The following is a 16,287-nucleotide window of genomic DNA, read 5'->3' on the forward strand; positions in this document are numbered from 1 at the left end:
AAGTCCGTTTTGGTAGTTTGTGTCTGCATTAGTTTCTTAGGACTCCTGTAATGAAGTACCACAAACTGGGTTGCTTAAACAAGGGAAACATTGTTCTCACAGTTCTGGAGGCTAGAAGTCCGTGATTAAGATGTTGGCAGGGTTTCTTCTGAGGGCTGTGAGGGAGAATCTGTTCCATGTTTCTCTCCTAGCTTCTGGTGGTTTGCTTGCAATCTTTGGTGTTCCTTTGTTGTAGATGCATCACTCAGACCTCTCTTCCATCTTCATATGTGTGTGTGTCCAAATTTCTCCCTTTTTATAAGGACACCAGTGGTTTGGGGTTGGGGGCCCACTTCCTCCAATATGTATGACCTCAACTTAACTAGTTACATCTACAACAACCCTCCTTACAAATAAGGTTACATTCTGAGGTACCGGGGGTTAGGCCTTCTACATATAAATTTGGGGTGGGTACAAAATTCAATCCGTAACAGTGTCTTTCTAGGAATTTGTCCATTTCATCTAGGTTGTTTAATTTGTTGGCATCCAGTTGTTCATAGTATTCCCTTATACTCTTTTTTATTTCTGAAAGGTTGGTAATGCCCCTTCTTTCATTCCTGATTTTAGTAATTTGAGTTCTCTCTCTCTCTCTTTCTTTTTCTTTCTCTCTCTGTCAGTCTAGCTAAAGGTTTTTCATTTTGGTTGATTTCTTCAAAGAACCACCTTTTGGTTTCATTGATTTTCTCTATTGTTTTTCTATTCTCTGTTTCATTTATTTCCACTCTAGTCTTTCTTGTTGCTGGATACAACAGTAATATAAAAATCAGTTGCATTTCTGTATACCAGCCACAGTTAGAAAATGAATTTTTTAAAATGAGACCATTTATAGTAACATTAAAAAATCTAGTACTTAAGAATAAGAGATATAAAATGTACAAGATTTCTGTGAAGAAAACTATAAAATGTTATTGAGTGACCTTAAAGAAGACAAATAAATGGAAGAATCCACCATATTCATGGATTGGAAGGCTCAATTTTGTTAAAATGTCAGTTTTCCTTAAATTAATTTATAATCCCATATAATTCCAATCAAAATCACAAACAGGTTTTTTTTTTCGCTTGCTTGTTTTGTTTTAGTGTGCAATTTGACAAACTAATTCTAAAATGTATATGGAAATGCAGAGGGCCAAGAATAACCAGCACTTTCTTAAAGGAGAATAAGGTAGAAGGATGTTCTTTAATATCAAGACATTATTAAGTCAGAGTGTTACATTGGCAGGGAGATATCGATAGGCCAGCAGATTAGGATAAAGAACTCAGAGTAGTTTGTGCATATATGAGCACTTGATTTATGGTAAAGGGTCTTTTTCGGGAGATGATGGGTGTGGGGAAACAATGAAATTGGACTCATACTTTGCACTGTGTACAAAAATCAACTTTAGGTGGGTTATAGACCTAAATGCATAAGGCTAAACAGTAAGCTTTTAGAAGATGAATATTTCATGGCCTCAGGGCCAGGAATGGCTTCTTTTTTTCCAGAAATATATTTTATTTTGTTAATTTATTTTTATTGAGGTATAATTGACATATAACATTGTACTATTCAGGTGTACAACATAATAATTCAATATTTGTTTATATTACAAATGATCACCACTAGTTAGCATCCATCACCATACTTAAGTTTTTTTCCTTGTGATGAGAACTTGTATTTATTTATTTTTGAAGTAACTTTTCTTTATTTGGAATCTGATTATCAGCAGCTCTTTATATGTTTATTTTTTAAGCATATAAACAATTTTTTAAATTGTATTTATTTATTTATCTTTGGCTGTGTTGGGTCTTTGTTGCTGCATGCGGGCTTTCTCTAGTTGTGTCAAGCAGGGGCTACTCTTCGTTGCAGTGCGTGGGCTTCTCATTGCGGTGGCTTCTTTTGTTGAGGAGCATGGGCTCTAGGCGCATGGGCTTCAGTAGTGTGGCACACAGGCTCAGTAGTTGTGGCTCACGGGCTCTAGAGCACAGGCTCAGTAGCTTTGGTGCACGGGCTTAGTTGCTCCGCGGCATGTGGAATCTTCCCAGACCAGGGATTGAATCCGTGTCCCCTGCATTGGCAGGCAGATTCTTAGCCACTGCACTACCAGGGAAGTCCTAAGAACTTTTAAAATCATCTTTCCTGGCAAATTTCTAATTTTCTATATAATATAAACTATAGTCACCATGTTGTACAGGGAACAAATGACTGCTTGCAAAAGACACGGAAGGCATTAAATATAAAAAAAAGTGGAATACATTTAAAATTTTAAATTGAGTATGTCTTTTTATATCACAAGACACCATTAAGAAAATGGAAGGTCAACAGCAGAGTAGGAGGTCCTTCTAACACATGATGAATCCTAACATCACAATTTTGAGCAAAAGAAGCCAAACTCAAGGAATATACATTATATGGTTCCATTTCTGTAAAATTTAGAAACGGGCAAAACTCACTGCACTGTTTAGAAATGAATACTTAAGTGGTAAAACTCTTAAAGAAGCAAGGAGTTTTCTTGATTACCACAAAGGCAGGACAGAAGGAGGGCCTTCTGGGTTTACATAGATGTTAGCTTCATAATTACATTAAATTATACTTTTATGTCTTGTGCACTTTTCTTTCTATTTTTCAACAAAATAAAAGGTTTTTAAAATGGAATGTAATTTTTGCCTTTTTGATGGCTTATTTGTATGAGAAGATACTCTTAACGTTTTAAAAAAAACTATTTTCTCCTGATTTTTGGAAATCTTTGCAAGTAGGTCAGATTGGCTAGGTGCAGACTGAGGATAGTTTCACAAATCAAACTCTTAAGACTTTTAGCTCTGATTTAGTTTTAACAAACAGAAGAAATTAATCTGTACCAAAATAGAAATTAGGTTGGTGTCTCTTTACCTTTCAGTTTCATCAAAGCTGTTATATGAAAACCTGAATCTTCTGATGGTTTTAGTGTTTCTTTTTTTCTGCTTAAAGCAATCAGTGATAAATAGTTGAGTGAAAATGATGACATGAAACTTATTAAAAAGAGCATAAATAATGGTAGGAGGAAAGAAGAAAGGGCATATGTTTGTAAATATATAATATATAAATAGGGTATAAATAGTGAATGTGATCAAACTGATGAGTTTTACTGCTGCCTAGCCAGTCATAAAAATTTATCTCAAGATTATTAAATAAGGGATTATGCCTTGCTCAAATAGAGGTGAAATGTTCTTTGTATCAATTATAAATTACTTGGTTTTACATTTTAGTAATTATCCCTTAAGACATGTTTCTTCTAATATTTTAATTTTATTGGAGTATAGTTAATTTACAATATTGTGTCAGTTCTAAGACAAGTTGCTTTAACTCTTGAATTATTTTGTTAGGGGTTGTGCACTCATGATGGTACCTGGAAGTCAGCGGTTTATGGTTTTGGAGATCAGAGTAATTTGAAAAAACTACGAAATGAGTCCAATTTGAAGCCTGTCCCAATTGTTGGTCCAAAATTGAAAAGAAGGTATATTATCTCAAAATCTATTCTTCAGTTTATCTAACCATATTGTTGTTTATCTGACTGTTAATAACATATGCTACTAAGAAAAGCCTGGAGACTTTTATAGTGAGTTCAGGATTGTTTTCAAAGATAAATAAAATATAATTAATATGTTACCCTAAGTTTAAGTACTTCATATATAATAATACATTTGGATTCTGGGAAAATTCTGGAAAAAATCAGTTTTATGACTCTTCACTATCAATATCAAAATTAAACATCAATTAAATTTCATGCTGTAAAAATGTGATGATCTTATGTATATTAATCAACCTATTAATTAGTATTTATATGTGAGAACTCTAAACTCAGAGTTTGGCTGTTGAAATGAGTGTTCTTCTTATCATTATCTAGGGAAATTGATGGGGTATAAAACATGGTCAAACTATATGTGTTAAGCGCCCATGGTGTGAAGAATACTACATTGTTCCAACTTGTCACTTGTTTGGGTGCAGGTGTAGAGAACAAAGGACAAATACTGAAGTAAATTTTAATTAAGAGCAGATCTGCCATCTTTACTGTTATTATTAATTGCCTCAAGAAGAGTTAAGGTTTTTATTCAGAAATTTACCAGTTATAGTTGTGGTCACTGTAAATGGAGAAGATACAACATGCTTCTGTCTTGCAGGTGGCCAATTTCTTACTGCAGAGAACTCAACAGTTATTCCATTCCTTTCTTGGGAGCAGATGTGTCTGTTGTGAAGCGGACTCAGCGTTACTTGCACGAAAATTTAGAGCAATCACCTGTAAGCGTATATGATTTATTTTTTAATAAAGAGTATTCTATGTTTGTTTCAGTTCCCCTATCATTTTAATGTAGGATTTTTATGTTTATAAAGCAAAAAAAGAAAGAGCTAAAATAGTGCATGTTTCAGTTTCTGGAAGCATAAAGAATTAGTAGTGTAGAACATTTTGCATTTTATGGGGGTGGTAATAGCCTTCTCCCATAATTCAACTCTGACCTTCTGAATACCTTTTTAATGTAACACAATAGCAGCAAGTTCAGTATAGGAAATCCTGGTATCGTAAATACCCAACAGCCCTGTTGCGAGTTTCAGCTGCTAGAATACTCTTTCTGTTGCTTATGGAGGTGTCTAGGTTCTTCTCTCTTATCTCCTTGCTACCTCTAGAGAACTATCCTACTCCATTTGGTGAGGGAAGTAATTTTTCCCACTGCTGAGACTTGAAGAGGAAACTATGTCAAGTTTTAAAAAAAAAAACAAAAAACGAGAGTATTTTCTTATAGAAGAGATTGTAAGTGGAGTCTACACTCTGTAATGTATAATTGTTAAACTCAGGTATATTGTTATGGACTTTTTATATATAGATTATGTGGACTTTTGTGTTCAAATAGGGGGAGCTAATTACCTTTTGCAACAATTTTTTTTTAACATCTTTATTGGAGTATAATTGCTTTACAATGGTGTGTTAGCTTCTACTGTATAACAAAGTGAATCAGCTATACATATGCATACATCCCCATATCTCCTCCCTCTTGCTTTTCCCTCCCAACCTCCCTATCCCACCCTTCTAGGTGGACACAAAGCACCGAGCCGATCTCCCTGTGCTCTGCGGCTTCTTCCTCCTAGCTATCTGTTTTACATTTGGTAGTGTGTATAGCTCCATGCCACTCTCTCACTTTGTCCCAGTTTACCCTTCCCCCGCCTCGTGTCCTCATGTCCATTCTCTACGTCTGCGTCTTTATTCCTGTCCTGCCCCTAGGTTCTTCAGAACCCTTTTTTTTTGGATTCCATATATATGTGTTAGCATACAGTATTTGGTTTTCTCTTTCTGACTTACTTCATTCTGTATGACAGACTCTAGGTCCATCCACCTCACTACAAATAACTCAATTTCATCTTTTTATGGCTGAGTAATATTCCATTGTATATATGTGCCACATCTTCTTTATCCATTCATCTGTTGATGGGCATTTAGGTTGATTCCATGTCCTGGCTATTGTAAATAGAGCTGCAATGAACATTGTGGTACATGACTACTTTTGAATTATGGTTTTCTCAGGGTATATGCCCAGTAGTGGGATTGTTGGGTCATATGGTAGTTCTATTCTTAGATTTTTAAGGGACCTCCATACTATTCTCCATAGTGGCTGTATCAATTTACATTCCCACCAACAGGGCAAGAGGGTTCCCTTTTCTCCACACCCTCTCCAGCATATATTGTTTGTAGTTTTTTTGTTTTGTTTTGTTTTGTTTCTTTGCAGTACGCGGGCCTCTCACTGTTGTGGCCTCTCCCGTTGCGGAGCACATGCTCCAGACTCCAGACGTGCAGGCTCAGCGGCCATGGCTCACGGGCCTAGCCGCTCTGTGGCATGTGGGATCTTCCCGGACTGGGGCACGAACCCGTGTCCCCTGCATCGGCAGGCGGACTCTCAACCACTGCGCCACCAGGGAAGCCATGTTTGTAGATTTTTTGGTGATGGCCATTCTGACCAGTGTGAGGTGATACCTCATTGTAGTTTGATTTTGCATTTCTCTAATGATTAGTGATGTTGAGCATCCTTTCATGTGTTTGTTGGCAATCTGTATATCTTCTTTGGAAAGTGTCTATTTAGGCCTTCTGCCCATTTTAATAATTTCTTTTTAAAAATGTCCTCCCTGGGGGCTTCCCTGGTGGCACAGTGGTTGAGAGTCCGCCTGTCGATGCAGGGGACACGGGTTCGTGCCCCAGTCCAGGAAGATTGCCGCGGAGCGGCTGGGCCTGTGAGCCATGGCCGCTAAGCCTGCGCGTCCAGAGCCTGTGCTCCGCAACGGGAGAGGCCACAGCAGTGAGAGGCCCTCGTACCTCAAAAAAAAAAAAAATGTCTTCCCAGTGTCTGATTTCTGGACAAGCTTTTGGAACATAACACATTCATAAAATGGAAACTGCTTTTTGTTCGATATTTATGACTATAGAGTAAGTTATTAGTAGCTAACATTCTTGTATTACTTGGTCTAAGAAAGTAGGGAGTAACATCCTGACTTTATATTCTTCATCTAGGTTCAGTATGCTGCTTATGTAACTGTGGGAGGTGTCACCTCTGTTATTAAGCTGATGTTTGCTGGACTTTTCTTTTTATTCTTTGTGAAGTTTGGCATTGGAAGGCAACTCCTCATAAAAGTAAGTAATATTTCTATGAAATTAGACCTTAGAAGTATTTTCCATGAATTTTTGAAAATATCACTAAAGGTTTTATTTTTTCCTTTAGTTCCCATGGCTCTTCTCCTTTGGTTATTTCTCAAAACAAGGTCCAACACAAAAACAGGTAACCCTTTCCTTTGTATCCAGGTCTCTAAAATAATATTTTTCTTTATTTCATTTTTACTTTTCCTCAGTGTAGTTAAAATAACAGCTAAGACCTGATGAAGCACTTACTGTGTTTCAGACACTCTTTTATATTCTTTACATAAATTAGATTACTCAGTCTTTTTGAACACTCCTTGAGGTGTTATCTCCATTTTACAAATGAGAAAACTGAGTCACAGAGAGGCTAAGAAACTTGCCAAAGTCCTATAGTGAGTAAATGGCCAAGTTAGGATGAGAACCCAGCTATCTGGCTCCAGAAATTATATTCTCTTTACTTCATAGAGATTTCAAATATCTTTACTCTTCAGTTTTTCTCCTTCATTATCTCCTCCTTTTTTACGTCCTCTCTCCCCCTCCTCCAAGCTTCCCTTCCCTTTCCTCTTTCACACACCCTGGATCCCCATGGTAGATAAGTTGAATTACCATCTGTCTGGTATCCTCAATATAACTGCTTCAGGCACTTCAGATTTCATGTGTAAAATCTAAATTTATTTCCACTGAACCCTCTTCTTCCTTCTGTATTTCCCATCTCAGTTGGTGGCAGTGTCATCTGCCCAGTCCTGAACGTAGGCATCATTCTAGATTTTTCTCCAAATCCATCATAACTACCTTAGTTCAGGCTCTTATCCCTCTTCTCTTCTCTCTCTCTCTCTCTCTCTCTTCCTTCTAATCGTGGTAAAATACACATGACAAAATTCCCCATCTTAACCATTTTTAAGTGTTCAGTGGTATCAAGTACTTTCATGTTATTATACAGCCATCACCACCATCCATTTCCAGAATTGTTTTCATCTTGCAAAACTGAAACTCTATACGCATTAAAAAATAACTCTCCTTTCCCCTTTTTCCCCAGTTCCTAGCAAACGCAATTCTACTTTGTGTCTATGAGTTTGACCACACTAGAACATCATGAGTGGAATCATGCAGAATTTGTCCTTCTGTGATCAGCTTATTTTACATAGGATAATGTCCTCAGAGTTCATCCGTGTTGTAGCATGTGTCAGAATTTCCTTTCTTTTGAGGCCAAATAATATTCCATTGTATATAGGGTTGTTTCTCAGTATCTTCAGAGGATTGGTTCCAGGATGCCCCACAGGTACCAAAATCCATGATGCTCAAGTCCCTTATATAAAATAGCATAGTATTTGCATATAACTTATAGACATTGTCCTGTATACTTTAAATCATCTATAGATTACTTTATAATACCTATGTAAATACTACGTAAATAATTGTAAATGGTATGTTAATAGTTGGTGGCATGAGGCAAATTCAAGTTTTGCTCTTTGGAAATTTCTGGAAGTTTTTTCCCAAATAATTTGGATTTGACATTGGATGAGTGTGGACACAGAAATCATGAATATGGAGGGCTGATTGTATATACTGTATTTTGCTTATCCATTCATCTGTCCATAGACACTTGGGTTACTTCTATTTTTGTCTATTTTGAATAATGCCTTTATGAAATTGGGTGTGCAGATATCTCTTCAAGACCCTTCTTTCAGTTCTTTTGGGTATATTCCCAGAAATTCAATTGTTGGATCCTGTGGTAATTCTAGTTTTAAATTTTTTAGGAACCAACAAACTATTTTCCACTGTGGCTGCACCATTTTACATTCCCACCAACTGTGCACAAAGGTTCTAATTTCTCCACATCCTTACCAACACTTGCTATTTCCTTTTTTTTTTTTTATAGTAGCCATCCTAATAGTTGTGAGGTGATCTCTCATTATGGTTTTGATTTGCAGTTCCCTAAATGATTAGTGATGTTGAACTTCTCTCCATGTGCTGCTTATTGGCTTATTTCTATATCTTCTTTAGAGAAATGTCTGTTCTTGTCATTTGCCCATTTTTGTACTGTATTGTTGAGTTCGAGGAGCTCTGTGTATATTCTGTATATTAATCCCTTATCAGATATGTGATTTGCAAATATTTTCTCCCAGTCTGTGGGGTTGTCTTTTCACTGTTAATAGTGCAGGCCCTTATCTTTCAGCTGAACTGTTCATAGCCTTCCTATGATTTCTTTCTAATTCATCTTCCCACTGCTGTATAAGAAATCTATGATGCAAATCTGACTCTGTTCCCAAGGATGGTTCAACATATGCAAATCAATCAGTGTGATACACCACATTAACAAAAGAGAAGACAAAAATCATAGGATCATCTCATTAGACACAGAAAAAGCATTTGATAAAATTCAACATCCATTCATGATACAAACTCTCACCAAAGTGGGTATAGAGGAAACATATCTCAACATAATAAAAGCCATTTACCACAAACGCATAGCCAACATAAAACTCAACAGTGAAAAGCTGAAAGCCTTCCCACCAAATTCAGGAACAAGACAGATGATGCCCACTCTCATCACTTCTGTTCAACATTGTATTGGAAGTCCTAGCCACTGCAGTTGGACAAGAAAAAGAAATAAAAGATATCCAAATTGGAAGGGAAGAGGTAAAATTGCAGATGACATGATACCCTATATAGGGAACCCTAAAGACTCCACACAAAAACTATTGGAACTAATAAATGAATTCAGCAAGGTAACAGGATACAAGATTAATATACAGAAATCTGTTGCAGTCCTTTACACTAACAATGAAATATCAGAAAGAAAAAGTAAAAAAAAAAATTCCGTTTAAAATCTCATCAAAAAAAAAACTAGGAATAAACTTAACCAAAGCGGTGAAAGACCTATATGATGAAAACTGTAAAACATTGATAAAGGAAATTGAAGATGATTCAAAGAAATGGAAAGATAGCCCATGCTCTTGGACTAGAAGAATTAATATTGTTAAAATGGCCATACTATCCAAAGAAATCTACAGATTTAATGTCATCCCTATCAAATTACCCATGACATTTCTAACAGAACTGGAACGAATAATCCTAAAATTAATATGGAACCACAGAACTGCCAAAGCAATCCTGAGGAAAAAGAACAAAGCTGGAGGCATAACCCTTCTAGACTTCAGACAATACTACAAAGCTATCATAATCAAAACAGCATGGTATTGGCACAAAAACAGGTCAATGGAACAGAATAGAGAGCCCAGAAATAAAACCACACACCTATAGGCAATTAATCTTTGACAAAAGAGGCAAGAATATACAATTGAGAAAAGACAGTCTCTTCAGCAGGTGGTGTTGGGAAAGCTGGACAACTTCATGTGTCAATGAAATTAGAACACTCCCTCACACCATATACAAAAATAAACTCAAAATGGTTTAAAGACCTAAATATAAGACACGATACCATAAAACTTCTACAGGAGAACCTGGGCAAAGCATTCTTGGACATAAATCATAGCAATATTTTCTTAGATCTGTATTCCAAGGCAAAAGAAATAAAAGCAAAAGTAAACAAATGGGACCTAATTAAACTTAAAACCTTTTGCACTGCAAAACAAACCATCAGCAAAATGAAAAGACAACCTACGGACTGGGAGAAAACATTTGCAAACAATGCAGCCAAACAGGGGTTAATGTCCAAAATATACAAACAGTTCATACAACTCAATATGAAAAAAAAATCCAATTAAAAAATGGTCAGAGGGCTTCCCTGGTGGCGCAGTGGTTGAGGGTCCGCCTGCCGATGCAGGGGATGCAGGTTCGTGCCCCGGTCCAGGAGGATCCCACATGCCGTGGAGCGGCTGCGCCCGTGAGCCATGGCCACTGAGCCTGCGCGTCCGGAGCCTGTGCTCCGCAGCGGGAGAGGCCACAACAGTGAGAGGCCCGTGTACCGCAAAAAAAAAAAAAAAAAATGGTCAGAAGATCTAAATAGACATTTCTCCAATGAAGACATACATGTGGCCAAGAAGCACATGAAAAGATGCTCAACATCACTAATTATTAGAGAAATGACAAAACCACAATGAGCTATCACCTCACACCAGTCAGAATGGCTATCATCATAAAGTCTACAAATAATAAATGCTGGAGAGGGTGTGGAGGAAAGAGAAGCCTTCTACACTGTTGGTGGGAATGTAAATTGGTACAGCCACTATGGAAAACAGTATAGAGATTCCTTAAAAAACTAAAAATAGAGCTACCATATGATCCAGCAATCCCACTCCTGGGCATATATCCAGAAAAGAGGAAAACTCTAATTCAGAAAGATAAATCCACCCCAATGTACATAGCAGCACTGTTTACAATAGCCAAGACATGGAAACAACCCAAGTGCCCATCAACAGACAATTGGTTTGAGGAGATGTGGTGTATATTACTCAGACATAAAAAAAGAATGAAATATTGCTGTTTGCATCAATGTGGATGGACCTAGAGAATACCGTACTAAGTGAAGTAAGAGAAAGACAAATATTATATGATATCACTTATATGTGGAGTCTAAAAACTGATACAAATGAATCTATATACAAAACAGAAACATTCTCAGAGATAGAAAACAAATTTATGGTTACCAAAGGGGAAACGGCGAATAAATTAGGAGAAGGGGATTAACAGCTACAAACTACTATACATAAAATAGATAAGCAACGTGGATTTACTATATAACACAAGGAACTATATTCAATATCTTATAATAACCTATAATGGAAAATAATGTGAAAAAATATATATACACACGTATAACTAAATCACTTTGCTGTACACCTGAAACTAACAATACTGTAAATCAACTATACTTCAATAAACAATAAAATCTGACCCTGTTATCACCTTCTTTAAAATACTTCCCTGGCTTATTGCTTTGGCAATGACTCTTACAGCTGGGACTTTATATATCAGAATCACCCAGGGAGATTTTTTTCAAATACATCTTTGACCCTGGCATCTGGACATTCTGATTCAGTAGGTGTGGAGTGGGGCCTCGAAGGATAGGTCAATGGTTCTCAGCTTTGGGAGAGAGCCCAAAACAGATGACCAGAGATGCGGGTTTGATTGGTGTGGAATGTGGCCTGGGCAGTGGGCTTTTTGAAAACTCCCCAGTAATGTTAATGCACTGCCAAGGTTGTGAATCACTCATGTGGAGGTAGGAAGGTTCTGGGTGATGTTTGGGTTATTTTGGTTCACACTCCTAGAGCACCAGTGACTGAAGTCCATCTCTGCAGATGTGAGGCCCTTCATGAGCTAGCCCTGGATAGCAGATAGGCTTTTTTTTTTTTTATGCCAACTCTGATTAATTGGTAGTAGCATCCTAGAGACTGTTGAAAATTGTCTCATACTGAATGTGTCATGCCTGAGAGGGTTACAATCAGATAGCATGTGTGCCTCAGTCAGGGGAGGAGACAAGTACAGCCTGTGTGTCTGACTTTGTTCACACCCTGTTCCTCTTCAGTTGTATGTTCTAGCCATGTTAGACTGCAATCCACCATGCTACTGCATCCCTTCTCGACTTTTTCCCCCGAAAGGGGTTCTTGAGTTAAGAATTAGAAACCACTGGTATAGGAGCAGTGTAAGTGTGAAAAGAAGGAAGAGCTTACAATGGTCCTGATTCCAGTGCTGAAACTTACTAATCATTATATGGGTTCTTAACACTGTTTAGATTTATCACGGCCAGAAGAATTGGTTACTCACTGTAACTAATTCACAAGAGCCTGAGGTAATATAAACCAGAATGCAATTAATTAACTTAACCAGAAATATATCTATTAGGTAGGTAAGATAATTTCAGAACAAGGCATTGTCCTGCTTACTTATTCTCTCCATTTAAGCAAATTACAGAAGACAATTCACTTTTTTTTTTTTTTTTGGTGGAATCAATCTTCACAAGAGATGGACTACAGTGCAGGTAGCCTGGAAGAGTTATCCTCTCCCTTAGACATGTTTGGACAGAAAAAAATCAATAACTTCTCTCCCTATTTGTTTCCTCTTTTCCTTTCTTCTCTACTTGCCAACACTAATTCTGGGAGATTTAGTGTATAGTGAACAATCAATCAGGCCTTGAAAGGCCTGGATGCCATCCTATTATTTAATTTTGTTCATCCTATTATTTTAAGATAATCTCTGCTCAGATCTCATGAACTCACTTACAATTTATAATGTAATGCTCAGGCATTTATAAGGCTACATGTTGTAGAATGAAGTGAGGGAAATGGGAAGGAAAAGTGGTCATGCCTGAGAAAGCTGCCAAATATCTTTGCACCAAGGAAGTCCCCTTGGTTTCTTTTGTGAAACGTATCCAACTTGGCTTCCTCCTGTTTTTATTTGGAATTCATCTTCTTTGGTATTATTGGCCTTTGACAGCATATGACCTTGGGCATACATTAGTAGATGAATCTATTGCTACTTTTAAATAATAGTTACCTAATTTTGATAAATGTACTGAAAAGCTCCTATCTTTTTCTTTATTTTTTATTCAATTTATTTAATCTAAAAAAAATATCCAGTTCATTGATTTCTTCCACCCCTACCCCCTGCCTCTGACAACCACCAATCTGTTCTCTGTATATATGACCTTAATATATATATGCGCGCACGCACACACACACACACATACATATATACACACTGCATTTTCTTTATCCATTAGTGGACATTTAGGTTGTTTCCACGTCTTGGCTATTGTAAATAATGCCGTAGTGAACATGGGGATGCATATATTTTTTTCAAATTAGTGTTTTTGTTTTCTTCAAATAAATATCTGGGAGTGGACTTGCTGGATCATATGCTAGTTCTGTTTTTAATTTTTTGAGGAACCTCCATACTCTCTTTTATAGTGGCATTCATTCAATTTACATACCCACCAACAATTCACAAGGGTTCCTTTTTCTCCACATCAACACTTATTTGTCTTTTTTGATAATAGCTATTCTGACAGGTGTGAGGTGATATTATGGTTTTGATTTGCATTTCCCTGATGATTAGTGATATTGAGCATATTTTCATGTGCTGTTGGCCATCTGTATATATTTTTTTGGAAAAATGTCTATTCCGTTCCACTGCCCATTTTTAATCAGGTTGTTTGGGGTTTTGTTGATGTTGAGTTGTATACATTCTTTGTATATTTTAGTTATTAACCCCTTATTAGATATACTGTTTGCAAATATCTTCTTCCATTCAGTAGGCAGTCTTTTTGTTTTGTTGATAGTTTCCTTCACGGTGCAAAATTCAATTTAATGTAGTCCCACTTGTTTATTTTTGCTTTTGTTTCCCTTGACTGAGGAGACATCCAGTAAAATATTGCTAAGACAATGTCAAAGAGCATACTACTTATATTTTCTTCTAGAGATTTTTGTGGTTTCAGGTTTTACACTTAAGTTTTTAATCTACTTTTTTTTTTTTTTTTTTTTTTTTAACTGTATGCGGGCCTCTCACTGTTGTGGCCTCTCCCATTGCGGAGCACAGGCTCCGGTCGCGCAGGCTTAGCGGCCATGGCTCATGGGCCCAGCTGCTCCGCGGCATGTGGGATCTTCCCGGACCGGGGCACGAACCCATGTCCCCTGCATCGGCAGGCAGACTCTCAACCACTGCGCCACCAGGGAAGCCCTTTAATCTACTTTGAGTTTATTTTTCTATATGGTGTGAGACAGTAGTCCAGTTTGATTTTTTGCATATAGCTGTCCAGTTTTCCCAACACAATTTATTAAAGAGGTTGTCTTTCCTGTTGTATATTCTTGCCTCCTTTGTCGTAGATTAATTGAACATGTAAGTGTGGGATTATCTCTGAGCTCTTTATTCTATTCCATTGATCTATGCGTCTGCTTTTTTCTGCCAGTACCATACTGGGTTTTTTGGGTTGTTTTTTGTTCTTTTGGCAATGCCATGTGGCTTGCGGGATCTTAGTTCCATGACCAGGAATCAAACCTGTGCCTTCTGCAGTGGAAACATGGAGTCCTAGCTGCTGGACCACCAGGGAATTCCCAGTACCATACTGTTTTGATTACTGTACCTTTGTAGTATAGTTTGAAATTAGGGAAGATGACACTTCTAGCTTTGTTGTTCTGTCTCAGGATTATTTTGACTATTTGAGGTCTTTTGACTTCACAATTAAGAATTATTTGGTCTTGGTCTGTGAAAAATGCCATTGGTATTTTGATAGGTATTGCATTCATTCTCTAGATTGCCTTGGGTAGTATTGTCATTCTAACAATATTAATTCTTACAATCCACGAGCATGGTGTATCTTTCTATGTGTCGTCTTCAGTTTCTTTCATCAGCGTCTTATAATTTTTCAGGTATTTTACCTCATTGGTTAGATTTTTACTAGGTATTATTCCTTTTGATGCAATTGTAAATGAGATTGTTTTCTTAATGATTGTTTGTTGTTAGTGTATAGAAATACAACAGATTTCTGTATATTATTTTGTACCATATCCTGCAACTTTACTAAATTCATTTATTAGTTTTAATAGTTTTTTGGTGGCATCTTTAGGATCTGTTGTATGTAGTATTGTGACCTCTGCAAACAGCGACAGTTTTACTTCTTTCTTTCCAATTTAGATTCCTTGTATTTCTTTTTTCTTGTCTGATTGTTGTGGCTAGGACTTCCAATACTATGTTGAATAAAAGTGGCAAGAGTGGGCACTCTTGTCTTCTTCCTGATGTTAGAGGAAATGCCTTCAGATTTTCACCATTGAGGATGATGTTAGCTGTGGGCTTGTCATATATGGCCTTTATTATGTTGAAGTATGTTCCCTGTATACCCAGTATGTTCCCTGTATACCCTGTATCACAATGATTGATTTACAGTTATTGAATTAACCTTACATCCCAGGATAAATCCCACTTGATCATGGTATATGATTCTTTTAATGTATTGTTGAATTCAGTTTGCTAACATTTTGTTGAGGATTTTTGCATCTATGTTCATCAATGATATTGGCTTGTAATTTTCTTTTTTTGTGATATCTTTGTCTGGTCTTGGTATCAGGGTGATGCACGTTCATAGAATGACTTTGGAAGCATTTCTTCCTCTGCATTTTTTGGGGAAGTTTGAGAAGGTTAGGCATTAACTCTTCTTTAAGTGTTTGGTAAATTCACCTGTGAAGCCTTCTGGTACTGGACTTTTGTTTATTGGGAGTTGAGGGTTTTTTAAATTACTGATTCAGTTTCATTCCTGGTAACCAGTCTGTTTATATTTTCTATTTTTTCTTGATTCCATCTTGGGAGATTGTACATTTCTAGGAATTCGTCCATTTCTATATTGTGCATTTTATTCACATGCAGTTGTTTCAGAAATCTTTTATGATCCCTTGTGTTTCTGTGATATCAATTGTAACTTCTCCTTTTTCAGTTCTGATTTTATTTATTTGAGCTCTCTTTCTTTCTTGATGAGTCTGGCTAAAAGTTTATCAATTTTGTTTATCTACCCAAAGAATCAGCTTTTAGTTTCATTGATCATTTCTGTTGTTGTTGTAGCCTCTATTTCATTTATTTCTGCCCTGATCGTTATGATTCCTTTCCTTCTACTAACTTTGAGTCTTGTTTGTTCTTATTTTTCTAGTTCCTTTAGGTGTAAAGTTAGGTTATT

At 36.8% G+C, this 16,287-nt stretch overlaps 1 protein-coding gene across 5 annotated transcripts in view; it reads left to right on the plus strand.

Annotated features, from left to right (window-relative positions):
* SCCPDH (saccharopine dehydrogenase (putative)) overlaps nt 1–16,287 on the plus strand; it is a 63,328-nt gene that overhangs the window by 14,746 nt on the left and 32,295 nt on the right. For all 5 annotated transcript variants that reach the window (XR_004352539.1, XR_004352538.1, XM_032651260.1 and 2 more), the window contains exons 6-9: nt 3,376–3,506; nt 4,171–4,288; nt 6,543–6,662; nt 6,751–6,807. Coding sequence is in view for 3 of the 5 variants with exons in the window: in XM_032651260.1 (XP_032507151.1) it covers nt 3,376–3,506; nt 4,171–4,288; nt 6,543–6,662; nt 6,751–6,807 (426 nt within the window). In the remaining 2 variants the exon portion in view is untranslated. The remainder of the gene's footprint in view (nt 1–3,375; nt 3,507–4,170; nt 4,289–6,542; nt 6,663–6,750; nt 6,808–16,287) is intronic.

The sequence above is a fragment of the Phocoena sinus genome, chromosome 1 (assembly GCF_008692025.1).
Source record: "Phocoena sinus isolate mPhoSin1 chromosome 1, mPhoSin1.pri, whole genome shotgun sequence".
NCBI lineage: Eukaryota > Metazoa > Chordata > Mammalia > Artiodactyla > Phocoenidae > Phocoena > Phocoena sinus.